This window comes from Bos mutus, chromosome 16 (genome assembly GCF_027580195.1).
Source record: "Bos mutus isolate GX-2022 chromosome 16, NWIPB_WYAK_1.1, whole genome shotgun sequence".
Taxonomy (NCBI): Eukaryota; Metazoa; Chordata; class Mammalia; order Artiodactyla; family Bovidae; genus Bos; species Bos mutus.
Genome location: NC_091632.1, coordinates 42,869,610 through 42,890,051, shown reverse-complemented (window position 1 = coordinate 42,890,051; position 20,442 = coordinate 42,869,610). Strand labels below are relative to the sequence as shown.

At 45.5% G+C, this 20,442-nt stretch overlaps 1 protein-coding gene across 8 annotated transcripts in view; it reads right to left on the bottom strand.

Annotated features, from left to right (window-relative positions):
• Positions 1-264: 264 nt before the first annotated feature.
• Positions 265-20,442, bottom strand: part of KIF1B (kinesin family member 1B) — a 151,316-nt gene continuing 131,138 nt past the window's right edge. For all 8 annotated transcript variants that reach the window (XM_070385216.1, XM_070385222.1, XM_070385218.1 and 5 more), the window contains 11 exons: positions 16,477-16,591; positions 15,567-15,700; positions 14,770-14,831; positions 10,707-10,852; positions 10,279-10,518; positions 9,126-9,197; positions 7,713-7,834; positions 5,940-6,089; positions 5,460-5,652; positions 5,135-5,253; positions 265-4,605 (listed from right to left, as the gene is read on the bottom strand). In XM_070385216.1, the coding sequence (XP_070241317.1) occupies positions 4,563-4,605; positions 5,135-5,253; positions 5,460-5,652; positions 5,940-6,089; positions 7,713-7,834; positions 9,126-9,197; positions 10,279-10,518; positions 10,707-10,852; positions 14,770-14,831; positions 15,567-15,700; positions 16,477-16,591 (1,396 nt within the window). In that variant the 3' untranslated portion in view covers positions 265-4,562. The remainder of the gene's footprint in view (positions 4,606-5,134; positions 5,254-5,459; positions 5,653-5,939; positions 6,090-7,712; positions 7,835-9,125; positions 9,198-10,278; positions 10,519-10,706; positions 10,853-14,769; positions 14,832-15,566; positions 15,701-16,476; positions 16,592-20,442) is intronic.

Genomic DNA, 20,442 nt, shown 5'->3' with positions numbered 1-20,442 from the left:
CAAAGAGAGGCCTCAACAGAAAAAAAGGGACAAATCTTCCATCTAGAATAGCCACTCCCATACTTGGGAGGAGAGTACTTTCAAAAAAACAGCATCACACTAGTTACATAATAACTGTTGTTTGGAATTCTCAGAAAGGAACCTGTAGGTCATGGCATTGTGAGGTTTTTCCCAGAAGAGCAGTATCTTTTCCAGTCAAGAAAAATCTCTATGTAAATACCTTTCAAAGGGTGCAAGAATAAAAGCACATCAAGAGCCTTCTGATGCACTGGTTGTACCTTTATTAATATGACCTCGTTCACTAACAGTTCCGTGATGCAAGGTTACCATACACAGTTAATGTCTGCATTGCACACCTAAGGCTATACAGCAAAAGAACCAGAATTAGTACAAATACAAGAACTATATTTACATTCTGTATACTCAAGCTCCGAACATCAGATCATATTTACATAATAAAACATGAAAATGAAAATCCGAAATTAATAATGTACATTGTTGCTAATGTGCTCAACTCCTTCCCTGGGGAGAGATCAGTTTGCAAAGTCTTGGTTCAAAAAGGCCACTTATGTTCACGGGTCTTATGGTTGTGCACGAGGAGGGTGACGAGACCCGAAGTCTCGCGGGACAAATGCTTCAGAACCACCAGTTGGGGACGACTCATAGAAGGCTGCTGGGTTCCTCAGATGAACTGATGTCAGGATGTGCAAATGAAAAGGATGAACTCGAAGACGTGAAAACAACACGCGACAGCCAGGGTTTGGCAAGAGACCAACATCAGCTAGGACTTCCTACCTGAGCACAGGCCATTTGGCTGTGACTCTGTAACATGAAATTTGTATCAACTCTGATTCCTTCCTTTAAGCGATCAGAGGCTTTCCTAAAATTTGATGGGGCTCAAATTCAAGTTTCATAAATGGCCTTTTGAACAACAGCAGCAGGGAGTCTCTCAGCCGATCAAGCCGTTTATTTACTAAGGAAACACAAGTCAATCCGTTCCCGCTACACGGTCACGGTCTGGCCACACCTTGGTGAAGTGTCACAGGCCACAGGGGACAGCTGCAGTGCACAGGAGTTAAGAGTCCTATTGAAAATACATTCAGCAAACCTTCTGAGAGCAGCAGCAGGATTAGTCTCTTCTTTTTAAAGAGCAGGTTAACAATCACATTTTAAAAAGGGAACCAAAAGGGAAAAACGAAGGACCCACGTCAAACAAGAAACGGACAAGCCCTGATAGAGAAGCCGAGTAGAACCGGGATGAGGGGTGCCAAGTACCAACAGGTGCTACGAGCGCATCAGCTTGCTTTTCCAGTTCAATGTGCAATTTAATTACAGCTGTGTAAATATACAAATGCCTTATAAAATTAAATATCCCTGTAAATTAGACAACAAGCAGCAGGCAACAAAGTCTTTGCTTTGATATATGTGCCAGGAGAAGTCGTTTTTACTTTAGGTACCAAAAGATCTTGCAGTGATTTAACTGATTCCTTCATCTTAAAAGAGCTGAAAAACCCCATTGAAAGTGAGCAGTTGTATAAGTTCTATACAGCTGAAGGGGAACAAAGAAGTGGTTTCTTGGGAGAAATCATTTCCCTCAACTTTCCTCACATTATAAAAATGGACTGGAATTCAAGTTCCCACCCAGTTGCCAGAGGCAGCCCCTCTCTGCGCTGGTGGCCGTGCGCGGGCTGGCTGACCCCGCAGAGCCCAGCCCAGGAGCTGACTGACCCCTAGGCCGGCGCAGAGACAAGGAGGGTGCGGACGCCGGTCTGGTGGAAGCCATGGGTCTGTCTTTTGCTCCGAGAGGAGTAAGGAGGACACGGGGAGGAAGGAGACGGTTACTTTTAAATAGCACTCATTTCTCCTTAATTTGTATGAGTGTTCTTCCTTGCTTTGTTGTTGTTATTCTGCTTGCTTAAAAGAGTGCATTAGGGGAAAAAGAAAACCCAAAAACTACCTTAAAAGGTAGCTTCCTTAAAGATTTGAGTTCTTTCACTTTTCCTCTTCCACAAAAGCCTCCTAATTCCTGCCATAAATTCCCTCTCAGAGCTTGAAAGTGGGGATGGGCCTACCTGGAAAGGGAACATCAACCCCTGCTCCAGTTTTAATCTGAAAACAGGCCCCTAGAGAAGAGGGGCCCCTGCGGGGGCTGTACAGGCGAGCCATGGCCGCGGCCCCCACCGCCTCACCAGGCCTTCTGACCTCAGCCTGTCATAGTATCTGACATCCAAAGCAAAGACTTCCCTAGTCAGTTTTGTTTAAGTGAGAAGCAAAAACAAGTCATGTCAGTCTGTCACTTGATTTCTCTCTCCCTCCACTTCCCCACCTCCTTCAGTCACAGACATGGGTCCTCCTGTCAGACTTTAACAGCAGCAGCATCCATGACCTAACTCTAAACGTTAACCTTTGAATCTCATCTTTGTTCCCTGAAATTACTTAATTTCAGCCCAGGAAGCTGTCTCTAAGCACAAACAGACCCTGGGTTTGAGTAGACACTGGAAGGGCATATTGTGCCCATTAGATAAGAAACCTCTAACCACGTTAAAGTCTCAAGTACCACTTAGGAAACAAGTAACATTATGGTTAGTGACCTATGTTTCATTTAAGGAGAGGAAGAAAGTTTAAAAATCTACTACAGTTTTTCTTAATAATTTTTCAGGTAAGGCCATAGCCTTTGATTACTCTTCTTTCTCTTGTTCAGCTCTCCAGTGACTTCCTTTTCCTCCTCTTTGCAAAGCAATTATGAACGAAGCCAGAAGATGAGCCCTGGCAGGAAGGCAAGGCCACAGTCTGGGTGCTGACGCACCTGCCCAGCACCCGTTCTGAGGAGTGCGTGGGCCCTTCCCCCTTGCTGCCTGAGAGTCAGTGCCCTCGAGACTGGGGACCTTCAGTCTCCACAAAGTGGGAGCGAGCAGACACTTTCCTGATCGCCTGGGGGATGGTGAAAGAAAGGTGTGAGCAAGCGTGGGAAAGGATGGTAGAGGACATCCCCAAGTCAACTGGAAAGGAACCGAAGTACCCGGAGTCTCCTCTCCTGTTCATTCCTGGGACACTCACTGCAGCTGGAAGAGGAGGTGCATCTTCTGCCAAGGCCTCTGGCAGCAGGTGAGCCTGTTGTCACAGCAGGAGGCTGTGGGCAGTAGGCTCCTCTACCCTCTGGCAGGATTTCCACAGAGGAGACAACCAACCACGTCTGGGACCAGGGTTCAGGTGGAACTGCTTCTCTGCCCGCAGGTGTCCTTCTGCTTTCAGTGGTACGAGGCAGTCTGTTATAATCCTGGGGTCCAAAAAGCAAAGCCTGCCACGTTCGCGTATTTATTTGTTCACGGAGGAAGACAAGTATCACTGACGGGATTTCCAACTGGACGAGGATCACTGAAAATGGCCACTGGATTTAGAAGGAGGCTTCTGAGTGTATCTTCTTGTTCAGTCGCTTAGTCATGTCTGACTCTTTGTGACCCCGTGGACTACAGTACGCCAGGCTCCTCTGTTCAAGTGTATTCTTAGAGCTACGTTTCTTTGATCAAAGGGAGCTACAACCATCACAAGGTCACTACCCGGCCTTACCATAATCATGATGATGACAAAGACCATCAGGTTCATCACCAGGAAGGCAGACACTCCCTCCTGGTGGGATATTTGTGCATGACATCATGGCAGGAATTCCAAACTGAGCCACCATCATTACTAACGCCCAGAACAGAACTGGGACTCAGAAGAGGCTCCCTCCCAGTGAGACAAACCGCTCAAGGAGCCCTCCTGTGAGGGAACACCGGCATCCTCTGGACCACCACCGCCAAGGCCCCCGGGCCTGTGAGACCCACTGGCAAAAGCCCTGGCTCTTCCCTTCTAACACAGTCAACAGCGGCCGCTGTCCAAAACCTGCTGAGAAGTCCCTCTCTTCTCCTCTCTTCCACTATGTTAAAATTACATAGCTATGTTCTAAATAAGCCCCAATTTCAGAGAATACACTTTCCCACCTCTAAGCTCACTACAACCATTTGTTTCCCTGAATGGAAAATGCAGGGATTAGTCATGGCAAGAAGCAACAGAAAGGGGAAGGGTAAGATTTTTCCCCTCGGGTTCTAAAAAGACTAGATGTCTCCTCCTTTAGTCTCTAAGCCACCCAAGAAAAATTAAAATTATATCCCAAACAGAGAAAAGAAAGTAGTATTATGGTGTCTTGAAAAACAGACAGAGATATCCAAAGACAGCAGCACAGGTGTCAGTGGTCATAATGGGGACCTATCATACAAAAGGAAGCCAAAGTACACCAAAAAATAATTTGGATCTCCTTGGGGTTTTTGTGTGTGTGTTTTTGTTTTTTTTCCCCACTTTTGTTAGACCACATGCTTCTAACAAGATTCTCAGCACAGGAAAAAAAAAGAGTACAGAGCAATGGGGATGGGGACCAGGAGCACTCGAAAAAGTGCTGGACGAGAGGGACGAGTAGTTAAGCCACAGGATCACACACAAGAGTAACCGTCAAGGATCACAAACAGAAATGAGGGGAAACACTTTCTTTATCTCTCAGGAGGCGTGTGAGGGTGCTCGGCAGTCGCCTAGTACTTCGCTTGGCTCGGGCATCTGCGGGAGAGTTTTGACCTGCAGACGACAAAGGGATGAGAGGATGAGATAGACACAGGGTTGGAAGCTGGGATTCAGAGGGCCCTGCCCTGTAGGTCTGCTTCTCTGTGCCCCCTCCTTCATGTCCTTCCTCCTCCCATCCTGCACTGCAGGCCCAGTTGTTACGCCGCTGGACAAACAGGCCAGCCAACGGTCCTCCTCACTCTGGGGATCCTGGGACAGAGGCCCCTCTCAGGGTCTGAGGTTGGATCACACAGCTGAACACTGGGGACCCTTAAGGTTCTCCCAGTCTTTCCTTTACTCAGTCCCACAGCCTCTAGCTGCAGCCCCCTTAAGAAGAACAAGTTGAAGCAAGAGATTAACTGGGTTCAAATGTAACCAGAGTCCCTGAGCCCCTCAGGACACCTGATGACCTACGCCCACACTTACACTCCTGTCCTTCTTCCAACTTAAACGTGTTCTCAACAAGACTTCCTTTCCCGTTTATGTTGACGTCCCTGGAACCAACTGCCAAGGAGAGAAAGGAAACACAAGAAGAGCTTCTTACCGTATTGTGCCAGCAAGGAGCGGGTTAAAGGCGTACAACCAGTCGTTCACGTCTTTGTCGTTGAGAGCCTGCAAAAGGACCCCACGGTGCTTGGTGCACACAGCAAAGGTGTTCGGTGTCTGAAAGACATGCAGGAGAACAAGAAGGTTCCTATGGATACTGAACAATGGTGGCCACCTGCCACATTCAGAGAGCACACGGCCCTTCACACAGACGGTTCAGAGACACCAAACACAAAACAGAGATTCTGCACCAAATGACAGGGTTCAGAACTCAAAAGGGCAGGCCATGAATGGCAATGAACAGTGGAGAGGGCAGGACTGACCTTCACCATGGCCTGCTGGTCCTCGCTATACTCCACCTGGGCTGTGGACAGGTTAATGATGCCCCGCTCCACAGGGTCTTTGTCGCTGTTATAGATGAAGACGTAAGGGCGACGGACCACGACGAAATGTTTAGCCCAGTTGCTGGACAGGGGCTCCTTGAAATGCAGATATCCTTTCTTGGAGACCACTGAGCTGAAAGGACAGGTCAGCAGAGGTTAGTTCCTCAGAAAAATAAAGTGATCATAAGCTGAAGTCCATCAAAACAGACTGAGGCCATGTCCCTAGGTTGAAGGAAACAGGCAATGATCTATTCGGCAGGCCGTGCCAGGTGAGGGGGACGGAGATACACCTGGAGCAGAACCCAGTCCCCTTCCCATATCCCAGGTTCATCTACATGAGACTTGAGCAGAACAGGTGGAAGTGAATTCCCACTAATCTGTCTTCTAACACCCAGGATCTCTGTTCCATACAGTACTCACCCTGGTCTAATTTCTTCAATATCTGGAACAAGATTGAGAAATTCATTTTTCCCTGCTCGGGCCAAATAGGGTGTTTCCACAGGTGGGACAATCTGAAACTGTTCAAATTCTGGGCAGGGACTAGAGGCCCGGGAATTGGCTTCTGGGGTCCTTGAAAAGAGACAGAGGTTAGGAAGAAAGGGAGTACCAAGAGCTTCCGTGAGGTCAATGCACAAAACAATGCTTCTCCCCAAACACCAGGGACCCTGCCAACATCAGGTCCTCAGAGCCTGGCTAAGAAGACAGAGCTGGCATCCAAAAGGTAATTAATCCCACATTCACTGGGTGTCATCCTTCGGCAGTTATTAACACAAAGGAAATTCTCACTGATGACGAGCGAGTCTCTCAGTCTCCCCTCTTGTCCGGAAGGCCTCTGAACAAAAGGCTGAGGAGTATGAACACCACTCCCTGGTGTGCTCCTGTCTAGTCCCCAGGCCACACCTAGGGCAGGGGTTCTCAAGGTGAGGTCCCCCATCAGCAGTATCAACTTCATTTGAAAAAGAGTGTTAGAGATTCAGATTCTCCGGCTCCAGCTCAGACATGTGGAATCAGAAACCCTGGACTGGGCTCAGGCACCTGGGCTCTCACAAGCCTCCCAGGTGGTGCTGATGTCTCTAAAGTCTGAGAACCACTGCCTGAAGGACCAGTGCAGCACGAAACAAATGAGAAGAACTGGGTTCCCATGTGACTGTCTGGAGCAAAGCTGCTGTGAGAGACAATTCCTGCGCTCTGCGTTGTTGTCTTTGTAGAGCAGCTTAGTCTAATCAATTGTATCTCACTAACTCCAAAAAGCCCATTTTTCTCACACTTCACTGCTCCTCGAACTGGGGTGCATCTTATAATTGACGGCATGTCACACTGCAGTGACAGTGCTCTGGCTTTCTTGCACACTATGTGTTAAGTCACTTCAGTCATGTCTGACTCTTTGCGACCCTATGGACCACTGCCTTCCAGGCTCCTCTGTCCAAGGGATTCTCCAGGGAAGAATACTAGAGTGGGTTGCCAAGCCCTCCTGCAAGGGGTCTTCCCAACCCAGGGATTGAACCCATGTCTCTTATGTCTCCTGCATTGGCAGGTGGGTTCTTTAGCACTAGCGCCAACAGGGAAGTTTTTTTAGTGGCACATAAAAACAATGTCTTACAGTTGATGGCAGTGAAATTCAACTAAACCACCCTGTTGTGTTGTTTACTGCAGCCCACTGTATCAGTACTGATACAGGAAGACAGACAGTTGGATGCTAACCAGGTGGGTTCAGACAGGTGAGCATAACAAATGGAGACAGAGTGAAGGAGACTGATGGCAACTGCACAGCAGTGATTATAACGATTAAGTCATGAGACCTAGACTGGGTCTCTACTACTGTTACCTATATATTTGGCTGTGTCATTAAATTATTTTTTCCAAAGTCATTTCAAAATATTTTTCCCTAGATGGGGCTTCCTGTGTCTGATGTGAATGGGGAGATAACCGGGGTTGTGAACTGAAGAGCAAATCAAGCAAAGGGGGATGAAGAAGAGGAGTCAGTGATATGGTACAGAGATTTAGGAAGGTGTGACATTCAGAGATGGCAGGAGCACCTTCCAAGCCACTGTGACATCCAGAAAAGGCTCCCACATATCTCCCAGAGCTGCCTGGGAGATGGTGCTGCCCTCGGCTGGGAACCACTGAGCAAGCAGAAGGTCAGCATTTCCCTCAGTTCTCACGTTAGCTTCTCGGCGAGGTCCGGGTACTTACTTCTGATCCAGGGAGTTGCTCCTAGCATCCACCAGAGAGGGGCAGGTAGAGGATGGCGTGAGGGTGGAACTGCTCAGACTGGACACAGAGGGGTCCCGGCCGACGGGGGAGAGGTCAGCCAGCTGGAAGAGAGCAGAGCTCGGCAAGTGAGGCCCAGGGCAACACGACGGCCTCCGAAGTGAGGCGCTTTGGCAGCCAGGGGCCTCACTCTCACAAATCTCCTATGTTTAGGGTCTTTCAAGAAAACAATTTCTACAAATATTTTATGGCCTAAGTGTCACAATAGGAATAAAGAAATTTACAAAAGAGGCAAGGCTTGCTTTTTATATTTATAAAATATGTCTATATTTTATACTGCTACAGCCTCCTTCATTAACTAAATGACCATGTCTATGGCACCCACTCCAGTACTCTTGCCTGGAAAAATCCCATGGGCGGAGGAGCCTGGTGAGCTGCAGTCCATGGGGTCACTAAGAATCAGACACGACTGAGCTATTTCACTTTCACTTTTCACTTTCATGCACTGGAGAAGGAAATGGCAACGCAACCCACTCCAGTGTTCTTGCCTGGAGAACCCCAAGGACGGACGGAGGAGCCTGGTGGGCTGCTGTTTATGGGGTCGCACAGAATTGGACATTGATGTGACTGATGTGACTTAGCAGTAGCAGTATGCATGCCGAGCACTGAGAACAACAGGTACTATTCTAAGAACATGGCAGAGGCCCTGCCCTCCTGAAACTTACATTCTAAGTAGAGAAGGCAGAGAATCAACCAATCAACAAACACTTTAAGAAGTGTCAGGCAGGGATCGATGCTACAGCAAAATAGAAAGCAGGGTAGCAGGTTAAAAAGTTTCAGAGAGCTGCTGGCTTCACAGAGGATGGTTAAGGGAATTCACTTCAAGAAGGCAATATCTGAGCAGAAAGATGAAAGAGCTAAGGAAGCCAATCATGGGACTATCTGGAAGATTATTCCAGACAAATGAACAGGCTGTGTACACAGACCCAAGGCGGAAAGCTCGGCGTGTCTAGGGAAGACCAGGAAAGGGGATGATGATGGAAGGAGAGTGAAGCAGAAGTTCTCCCAAGTGTTCACCTTACTCTCTATCGAGGGCAACAAAATTTCATGCCACTAAGAAACTCAGAACTTGCTGTGCCCTGCCATATAATTACGTATCACCCTCAACAGAATATTCTCCAAGGGATCCAGGGAAAAAGCCAGATGTTTCCCATCTGATAATTGGTCTAAGAGACAGAAGGATATGTTCATCTTTAGAAGTCAGTGTTCCGACTGAAAAATTCAATAAATAAATGCAGGAGGAGGTATGTCAGACATCTTCAGACATAACACCAGGCCCATCTCAAGCCACCTAAAAGCAGCAGAACCTGAGGACAGGAAACACGAGCTGCTCACCTTGCAGTCACTGATGCTGCCGTGCACCTGGCTGAATTCTCGGTTGAAAGTGTGGGTGAGAAGTTGCAGGCACTAGGGAAGAGAATGAGAAGAGTAAGTTTTGATGGTTAAACAAAGCCCTGAATTAAAGGCGGGAAGGAAAATAACATGCCTAAGACCCACAGTGGAGCTTAGGTGCTGCTCAAAGAACCTGGGAAATTAGCTAGGTATATAGCAAGGGAAGCCTTGGACCTGCCTAATAAAGATGATAATATGAGTGGATAAAAAGCCATTCTCAAAACTGCAAAAGTGAATTACTGCAAACACCACAGTTTAAAGCATTTAAGAATCCAATAGCATCTCTAATTCTCAACTTGCGTTGGTACTAAAAGGTATGGAGATTTCTAGATGACATACGTTCCTAAATCAACTAGATGACCATTCAATTACTGAAACAATCACAGACTCCCTCTTATTTCTTATTTGGTCATCCCAAACAAGCCCTCTGCCCACTCCCGTGGTATCTAGGCACAAACAATGTGGATTCTACCTTCCAAACATCTCTCTCATGATTCCTCTTCATCCCACATACTCCCACCATAGTTAAAAACTTGATCATTTCTCATCTGGATTATGGAAATAAAGAATTCTTTCTGCCTCTAGTCTCCTCACCACAAATTTAGCCTCTTTATTACTGCCAGAGAAATCTTTCTAAAACACAAATACCCATTTGAAGCATTTCCAGGTCACTCCCAGAATATTCTGAATGTTTTAGTCCAGCACCAGGCTCTTCGTGATCTGGCCCCTGGTCTGTTTCCCCCGCTCCATCTCCTGTCCCTCTCCTGCACGGATTCCCTCACACTGGTCATGCAGGACATTGCTGGCTCTCGCCTGTGTATCCTTCCAAGGTCAGCTCATGAGTGCCCTCCTGGGCAGGCCTCTCCTCTGCCTCCCACAGCATTTCAGATCACACCTCTATTAAAAGCTGGTCACCCACTCGCCTGTAAACTTATTAAGGGTAGAAATTAAGTCTTCTTTACTCCTATATTCACAGTGTTGGCACAGGCCTTGAATCAGAGGCCCTCAAAGAAAGATGAAAATGCAAAAGAGAAAACAGAAAGACCAGCTCACAGAGCCTCAGGGGGAAGTGCTCAGCAGAGACAGGGAGTCCCACCTTTGTAGCCAGCTCTTTCTCTCGATCCACCAGGCTTTCAATGTCTGCTGAGTCGTAGCCACTACTCTCGCTGGGTGTGATGGCACTTTCAAAGGTGGTGGTTGAGATCTGAGAGGAGATGCTGGTGGAGGTGCTGAGGGTCCCGCTGCTGAGGCTGGGGGACAACGAGTCACTCAGGGATTTGGGGATGCTGTCACCCAGTCTGTCACGGAGCAGCAGAAAGTGGCGGGTTTTCTCCACCTAAGAAGAACAACAGTACAAACTCAGCAAATGCAAGCTCATCAAGGTCTTAATAAGCAAAGTATTATATCATGCCTCCACTGTGAAGGAGAACTGCCAAGCCCTGGTCATAGGCAGCAGCTGAGCATAAGATGATAATTGGGGCATCTTGCCCAAGAGTTTGCCTGCGCCTGCCTCCCCTCCAGTACCTCGTGCAGGAGCTCCAGCTTCTCCAACTCCCACTGGTGCTCTAGGATGAGGCTGTCTCCCCGGGGCCGCCAGCCAGCCAAGTTCTCCTCCCCCCGCACATACGCCACTGAGGTATCCAAGATTTTCCTTCTCCTCCGCTGCATGCCTGAGATAAGAGGAAACCACTTTTTTTTTCCCCACAGAAAAACTCAAGTCTAATTTTAGCTCAAAAGGAATGAATACTTCATACATATGGCACACTAGGACAGTTGTGTCTCAAGATACATGGGGTATTAATAAAAAAATGTTATCCTTTTTGCTCCAAAGCAACTGTCTGAACTTCTTTTAAAACTGGGTTTTATATTCTTAGATAATTATGAAGCTGGTAATGCAACTTGAGAAAATGCTAGATATTATGTTAAGTGGAAACACAGAGATTAAATAGTCTGCACACTATTGGTTCAAATATATAAAAATACACTCAGAGCAAAGAAGTGGGAAAGGACTATATGCACCTCCCTCATGTTTCATGGCTCAGTCAAGATGGTACATGACCAACTGGTTCTGCCTCCATTATTTCCCATTAATTTTTTAAAATGTTGTACTGGTTTCAGAAGTTCGTTACATTGTACAGGAGACAGGGATCAAGACTATCCCCAAGAAAAAGAAATGCAAAAAAAGCAAAACAGCTGTCTGAGGAGGCCTTACAAATAGCTGTGAAAAGAAGAAAAGTGAAAAGCAAAGCAGAAAAGGAAAGATATTCCCATTTGAATGCAGAGTTCCAAAGAATAGCAAGGAGAGATAAGAAAGCCTTCCTCAGAGATCAATGCAAAGAAATAGAGGAAAACAATACAATGGGAAAGACTAGAGATCTCTTCCAGAGAAGGCAATGGCACCCCACTCCAGTACTCTTGCCTGGAAAATCTCATGGACTGAGGAGCCTGGTAGGCTACAGTGCATGGGGTCGCAAAGATTCGGACAGGACTGAGCGACTTCACTTTCACTTTTCACTTTCATGCATTGGAGAAGGAAATGTCAACCCATTCCAGAGTTCTTGCCTGGAGAATCCCAGGGACAGGGGAGCCTGGTGGGCTGCCATTTATGGGGTCGCACAGAGTCGGACACGACTGAAGCGACTTAGCAGCAGCAGCAGAGATCTCTTCAAGAAAATTAGAGATACCAAGGGAACATTTCATGCAAAGATGGGCTCAATAAAAGACAGAAATGGTAGGGACCTAACAGAAGCAGAAGATATTAAGAAGAGGTGGCAAGAATACCCAGAAGAACTGTACAAATAAGATCTTCACGACCCAGTTAATCACTATGGTGTGATCACTCACCTAGAGCCAGATATCCTGGAATGTGAAGTCAAGCGGGCCCTAGGAAGCATCACTACGAACAAAGCTAGTGGAGGTAATGGAATCCCAGCTGAGCTATTTCAAATCCTGAAAGATGATGCTGTGAAAGTGCTGCACTCAATATGCCAGCAAATTTGGAAAACTCAGCAGTGGCCACAGGACTGGAAAAGGTCAGTTTTCATTCCAATCCCAAAGAAAGGCAATGCCAAAGAATGTTCAAACTATCGCACAATTGCACTCATCTCACACGCTAGTAAAGTAATACTCAAAATTCTCCAAGCCAGGCTTCAGCAATACATGAACCATGAACTTCCAGATGTTCAAGCTGGTTTTTGAAAGGCAGAGGAACCAGAGATGAAATTGCCAACATCTGCTGGATCATCGAAAAAGCAAGAGAGTTTCAGAAAAACATCTATTTCTGCTTCATTGAATATGCCAAAGCCTTTGACTGTGTGGATCACAATAAACTGGAAAATTCTCAAAGAGATGGGAATACCACACCACCTGACCTGCCTCTTGAGAAATCTGTATGCAGGTCAGGAAGCAACAGTTAGAACTGGACATGGAACAACAGACTGGTTCCAAATAGGAAAAGGAGTACATCAAGGTTGTATACTGTCACCCTGCTTATTCAACTTACATGCAGAGTACATCATGAGAAACGGTGGGCTGGAGGAAGCACAAGCTGGAATCAAGACTGCCGGGAGAAATATCAGTAACCTCAGATATGCAGATGACACCACCCTTATGGCAGAAAGTGAAGAGGAACTAAAAAGCCTCTTGATGAAAGTGAAAGAGGAGAGTGAAAAAGCTGGCTGAAAGCTCAACATTCAGAAAACTAAGATGGCATCTGGTCCTATCACTTCATGGGAAATAGATGGGGAAACAGTGTCAGACTTTCTTTTTCTGGGCTCCAAAATCACTGTGGATGGTGACTGCAGCCATGAAATTAAACGACACTTGCTCCTTGGAAGGAAAGTTATGACCAGCCTAGACAGCATATTAAAAAGCAGAGACATTATATTACTTTGCCAACAGAGGTCCGTCTAGTCAAGGCTATGGTTTTTCCAGTAGTCATGTATGGATGTGAGAGCTGGACTATAAAGAAAGCTGAGCACCAAAGAATTGACGCTTTTGAACTGTGGTGTTGGAGAAGACTCTTGAGAGTCCCTTGGACTGCAAGGAGATCCAACCAGTCCATCCTAAAGGAGATCAGTCCTGGGTGTTCATTGGAGGGACTGATGTTGAAGCTGAAACTCCAATACTTCGGCCACCTCATGTGGAGAGCTGACTCATTTGAAAAGGCCCTGATGCTGGGAGAGATTGAGGGCAGGAGAAGGGGATGACAGAGGATGAGATGGTTGGATGGCATCACTGACTCGATGGACGTGAGTCTGAGTGAACTCTGGGAGTTGGTGATGGACAGGGAGGCCTGGTGTGCTGCAGTTCATGGGGTCGCAAAGAGTTGGACACGACTAAGTGACTGAACTGAACTGTACTGGTTTCAAATTTAAAAGACATGAAAGTGAAGTGAAAGTGAAAGGCTCTCGGTCTTGTTCAACTCTTTGCGACCCTGTGGACTGTATAGTCCATGGGATTCTCCAGGCAAGAATACCGGAGTGGGTAGCCTTCTCCTTCTCCAGGGGATCTTCTTGACCCAGGGATCAAACCCAGGTCTCCCACATTGCAGGTGGATTCTTTACCAGCTGAGCCACAAGAGAAGCCCAAGAATATTGAAGTGGGTAGCCTATCCGTTCTCCAGTGGATCTTCCCTACCCAGGAATCAAACTGGGGTCTCCCGTGTTGCAGTCGGATTTTTTACCAACTGAGCTCTCAGGGAAGCCCTTAAAAGACATGAACTTACGTTAATTTAAAAATTTCTGAAGGAATTCTCTAGACACTGTAGTTAGCTGCTATGGGACTTAGATTCATACTCAGAATCTTCCTTTTATCTCCATTCTTACATGTGGGCCTCAGTCTCTTTTCCACATATTTTCTCCAAAATGATTCAAACTTACACTAAATGTTTTGAAAAACCCATAATTTTGTCCATGTTCCAGTTTCACAAACATGGAAATGCAGAGGGCTGTTTAAGGCCACCAAAATGGAGGAATAACAGCATTGCACAGATACATAAAAAGGGACACAGAACAAGCTCAGCTTAATATTAATAACGTGTCTTTCCATAGCATAGGAGGTTCAAATTCTAGTTTGACGGTACCTGTAAAGTCACACTGTCAAGTTATCTTTGGGGCTAAGGTAGGAAGGGAAATGGCTCTGAAGTTTTCCAAACCAAATTCACTGAAATACATTTGATTTTTTTTGCGAGGGAGTGGGGAGGGGGGTTATGACTCAGGCTTGTAGGATCTTATTTCCTTGACCAGGGACTGAACCTGGGGCCATGACAGTGAATGCACTGAGTCCTAACCACTGGATCGCCAGGGAATTCTCATAATATGCTTGAATTTGTTATACTGATAATATTCCACAGCCTAGTAACAATCTGTTCTATACAGTTTTTATAACTGTATAGCACGTCATAAAGCAAACAGTGTTGTAACTCTGAAAATGGTAACTCCTACCACCACCACCAAAGTGGCTTGTAAAATATAACTGGTGTCTCAAGAATGTATATCCATCCTGCATGGGTGGGATAAACTTTTGATATAGTGTACTGCAGTCAAATGCAAAGGTAACTCTCCCTTCCCTGATCCACAGAGCTTACCTGGACTTCCTGTGTCTGCCATTTTGCATAAACTGAGTTCATAAATTCCAGTGACTCGATTGCTATGTAAATTAAAACAAATAAACAATTGCTTAATTTCAAACAGCACAAAAACAGGAAGAATCTCAATTCTCTCTGCTTAAAGCATTGTCTCCTGTGCTGGAATTGCAACCCACCCTCAGATGTCTGTAAAATTACAGACATCGCTCATCAGTCACTGTTCTCCTATTCTGAACTTAGGACACAACTGAATAATAAACTGGAAAATGTATAATTCAAATGTGAAAACTGAATTTTGCCTTTTCTTACAAGAAAGAAGCGATGAAGGGGTAAAGGTCTGAGTAGAATGAAAATGATAAACACCAGCTTCTAGGGGGTGTGGTTAGGAAGGGGACTGAATCTTCTACTGCATTAGTAACCATTTTTAAGCTCAGTGGTGATGCACAGGTAGTCACTGTATTATTCTCGATGTACATTTATGTATCTAAAACACAAATAAATCTTAAGAATAAGAACGTCCCAACAGTAAGCTGTTAGAAATAATAATAATGACATTTAAAAGAACCTCAGTCCCTGCAAAACTGTTGGAGAAGTGTTCACAATGGAACATGCCTCCCTTCCTTTACTACTCATCCATCTGTTAATATTTTACTAAATGCCAACATTTACCTCACTGCACTCCAGGTGTCAGCTACCAAATGGTTGATAGGCTGAGAACCGTGAAAACAGCAGTTAGGAGACTGCTCATTCTGTACGGGGCCCACCAACCCGAGGCGACACTTGTCTCCAAAACTTACGAGTCTGGTGACTTCGAATAGCCGCTGCCAAAGAGGCTGCGCAGCGAGCGTGGCGGCGAGATCTTGGCGTCCCGGGAGTAGAAGACCATGCACACGTCCTTGGTGATGACGGCCGGCTGGATGCAGTGATCCAGCTGAAAGCAGACAGAACACCTGTGACCATAGTCTGGGCACTATGGCATTGGAAAGCTGGTCCCAGACATAGTGGGTGGAGGACTTCAGCTCTACCAGCAATTTATTTCAACAGCAAATCAGAAAACAATACATGTAAGGTCAGGCAGTATTCCTTGTGGGTGCATTTACTTTTCTCAAAATTTTTCAAAGTTTTTTTCTGTAGGCAATGGCTGATACTTATTATTTGTCATATACCCAGCACTGTTTGCCTTAAATCCCTTTTTGTGACCTCTCAACAACCTTCTTAGGTAAATGCTATTAATACTATCATTACCCCTGTTCAAGAGATAAGGAAATTGAAGCACAAAGGAGAAATCACTCTCCCAAGGACAGGAGGGCAATTAAGTGACAGCACAGGGAACCTAAACTCAGACAGGCTAGTTCTAGCATCTGCGATGTTAGCCACTACTAGCCTCCATCCACAACTTCCAAAACAAGAGGCCGTTTTCTTAAAATCATGCTTTCTCTGATGGATAGGGACTAGGCTACTAAAACTGAGAATGAAATAGAAGTTATACGACTTTTTGGTTAACTAGAGGCTGGGAACAGAACCTGATATAACCAGAGTAGTTAGCAAAGTATAATAATAATAAGTAACTTAAGGATGAGCTGGGAGGATGAGCTGGGAGAAAGGAAGACACAGTCAGTCACATGGTTCCTCCCCATTTCCTTGTCGTAACCTGCCCACTGTGCAGGGCTGGCAGGTCACAGCAACTCAAGTTGTGGGTCCTCTCACCTCCAGGTAGGCCGACAGGGTCATGTAGATCTTTTCTCCGTAGGGTGTCACTCGGTTCAGAAGGAGGGAGTTATGGAGGGAACTATCCCAGACGGCCTCGAAACGATAGAAGGTCCTGCAGTCGAAAAGGCAAGAGGGGTCACCTAAAGCTGCAGGCACCTAAGTGCAGGTACTGCCACAGTTGGAAACGCTCTAGAGCCCTGAAGTCATCTTAGCCCAGGTAGCGCCACAATCAGAAATGCACAATCAGAAATGCACAATCAGAACCCACAGTGACCCACAGTTCCAACTTCCCGAACTCTGACAACAGAGTGGAACCTTCATCTCCTGGGAGAAAAATGTCAGCCTCCAGCCTCTTGCCCCCACCCGTTGTCAAGGAACACTTAGCTATGTTCTTTTTTTTGACAAGCCTGTTTTCTCCCTGCCTATAAACATCAACAGAGTGAGATCAATCAAAAGAATTAAGATGAAAAGCAGAAATGAGTATGGACAGAAACTAATATAAGAAAGACTAAGTGAGCTCCTCCGTGAGTCAGTGACCAGGGCAGGAAATAGAGGTTCAATCATTTGAAGCAGCCTTCTTCATGTCTCAATTCCATCCTGCTGAACCTCAGAAACAGCACACACACATCTAGGAGGACTGATGGGAGAGACAGCATAGAGAACCTTGTTTTAAATAAAATATGAGGTTATTCTTAGCTGACATTTCAGTAAAAGAAAGTAATTTTTAGTACCAGAGCTAGCCAACTACTATTTATCAGTTTTCCAAAAATCCACGTAAGAATCTAACATTCAAATAACAACTAGAAGTTTGATTATTTAATAAACACCCATAAACTGATTTTGTAAACTGTCCTAATACCTTTCTTTTTTCCTCCCAGTAAAAACACCATAGCCCCTACTTGACATTAACCTTCCGGTTCAGCAGGTCTCACCTGAAACACCATCCTGAGTTCAACAGCAGAGTCAGAGATCAACTCCCAATTCAACCCCCGAGAGAACTGCCAGGGAAAACACCTTGTCCACCCCTGCAGAGTGGGCTGTCCAGCACCACACTCTCTGGACGTGTAACACACCTCACCTGATACAACTGGAGTTTTGCGCACTTTATTCCCTGCCCAGTACATTCCACCTCGCCCCTTACCAAATGGTAATCTCACTGCAGCTGTCTTTTCTAGATGTTGGCAAATAGTTGGCATATCTTCTCTCTAAACACACCTCTGTGATTCTTTCTCCAGAAATAATCAGAGAAAACAATACTTCTAAATGAACTCCGTAACCACACCTCATCCTGAGTGCTAGTGTTTGAAGCCTGATGATTTCATCTTTTTTTTTTTTTTTTTTATGATTTCGTCTTGTAGCTGCTTCTAGAAGTACAGTTGTAAGTCATCTTGCAGTATAGTTGACCTTTGTGCAACAGGGGATAGGGGGCTGACTCTCCATGCTCTTAAAAATCTGTGTATAGGACCTCCCTGGTGGTCCGGTAGTTGAGAATCTGCCTGTCAACACAGGAGACATGGGTTCCAGCCCTGGTTTGGGAAGATCCCACATGCTGCAGGGCACCACAACTACTGAGTCCGAGTGCCTACAGTCCGTGCTCCACAAGAGAAGCCACTGCAGTGAGCAGCGCGAACTGCAACAAAGACTAGCCCCTGTTCGCCCAAACTAGAGAAAGTCTGCGTAGCAAAGACGACCCAGAACAGCCAAAAAAGAGAAAAAATCTACGTATAACTTATAGTAAGCCCTCGATATCCAAGGTTCTGCCTCCGCAGGTTCAGCCAACCACGGATCACGGAGTGCTGTGGTACCTACTACTGAAAAAAATCAACACATAAGTGGACCCACACAGTTCAAGCCCGTGTTGTTCAAAGGTAATCAGCTGTACATGATACTCTTACAAAGATCTAGCTCTTAAGGTAGAGCATAAGGGTCAAGAAAATTCTCTACACAGATACCAAAGGAACAGAGAGACAGCAAGACAAAGATGGACGAAGCAACCAAGGGACCCAAACAGCAACCACGGAGGACAACACAAGCCCCTCCCCTGCCCCTGGGCTCACCAGAGAGCCCTTTATGACCCACAGAGCCCTGTTTTGATTGAATCTAAATTTTAGCTTGGTTTAAGACAAATTCTGACGTTGGGTGGTGGAATCCATTACTTCAGCAGAAGCCACCTGAGGGCTCTGTCCTTGAGACGGCTCTTTTATTGTGTCCCACAGTCTGCCGAGGGACCTGGAACGGGGCCTACCTGTGGCCCTGCAGTCTGGGCCCGCCTGTGCTGAGGTCAAGTAAAGCCCCTTTGTAGGGTGACGGTGTGTGTTACCCTGGAGACACCAGACAGTGATTCCTAGCCCTGCTGCCTGGACCTGTGACTCATTAAAAATTGAACCAGAACTTGAGCTTCCTGGGGCCAGGATTTACAGTTCATGATTCCCTCTCAAATGAGGCAAGTGTTCTGAATGTGTGTGAGAAAGCCTCTTCACATTCCTGTTGTCTGGTTTTCATTTAACCTAAAGAAGAAATTTCTCTGATAGAAACTTGGCTAACATAGAAAAATTCTTACATCACTAAAATCTCCCTGTATTGGGATGGGGAGAAAAAGGTGGTTTTTGTGGTTTTTTTGGTTTGATTTGTTTGGTGCTTGGGAGTTACGGCTGCACATTTTTTTCCAAAACACTCACAAAGGGTGGCAGTTCTTGAGAAGAGGTCATACAAACTACAACCAGGACACGTGAGTAATGCCAATGGACTCAAGCGAGCAAGAGAACTGGCGGTTAGAAACAGGGCTGAGTCCTAAAGCACGCTGTCCTGTATGGCTTTAAGGTGGTCAGGAAATAACCCCAGGTTGATTTCTCAAGATATTCTAGACAAAAGCAGCGTGTGTTTATGTGCTGTGTGGGTGTTTGTGTACATGCATCTTAAAAACCATTTAGGCTATACTGTTATGTGTCACTTCCTTCAGTTTTCTTTCTTCAACCAGATGGAAAGAGAGATGGGAGGCAATTTCCTTCACTACCAAACTAGGAATTTTTTTCTATTCCAAAAGCAGAAAATAAATGAGACAAGTAGTCCTGACAGGACAAAGAGAAATGTTTAAAAATAAAAAATATTTCTCACGGACTCAGCTACCGAAATAACTAAACTGGTCTCTGATACTACACAGGACAAAACAAAGAAAAAGGTTAACAATCACAAAAGCCTGAGATTCCATATGAAATGAAGGCAGTAACATTCTACTTTGCAATGTGGAAGGGAAAACTTGACACGGCATAAGAATAAAATGAGCAGGTTTACTAAATGGAATGAGAAAATAATTATGAACTCTACAGATTACTCAAGAACCTACAAGCGAAACTATACATGCATTAGAAAAGCCTAGGGCGCAACGGTGCAGAGTGAGGTCTCGCTCTATTCCTAGGTGGGTGCAGGTTTACATAGGGGAAAACTACTAAATTACAACAGCAGTCAAAGCAACAGAAGACATAAACCATTCTGATAAAACAGAATCTTTATGTGCAAAAAAGCAAACAGAAAATACCTAGGAATATCCTTATCAAGAAAGAGCCTGCAAAAACATAGAAAAAACTTTCGTTAGTACAGCAAAAGTCAAAAAAATTAAAAAAGGAAAAAAGAGAGGGGAAGAGAGAAAGGAGAAGAGAAAAAAAAACAGATATAAAACACAAATTTGCTGACAAGCAAAGTGAATTCAAGTGGACAAATAACAGCGAATTTCATGGGACACAGTTTGATAAATGGCTTACAATGAGAAGAGTCATTGTGTTAAGGAAATGCTGGACGTAGAAGGGAGACAGTTTTTATTAACATCCCTTTAGGAGGTGACTTACTATTGGAAATGGTAGGAAGTTGCTGTGGAGTTATGAGAAAACCAAACCAATTAGGTAAGAGAAATGTAGGACCGGGAAGAAAAGGAGCAATGGCTCTTATCAGCCGCACTCTGCTATCAAT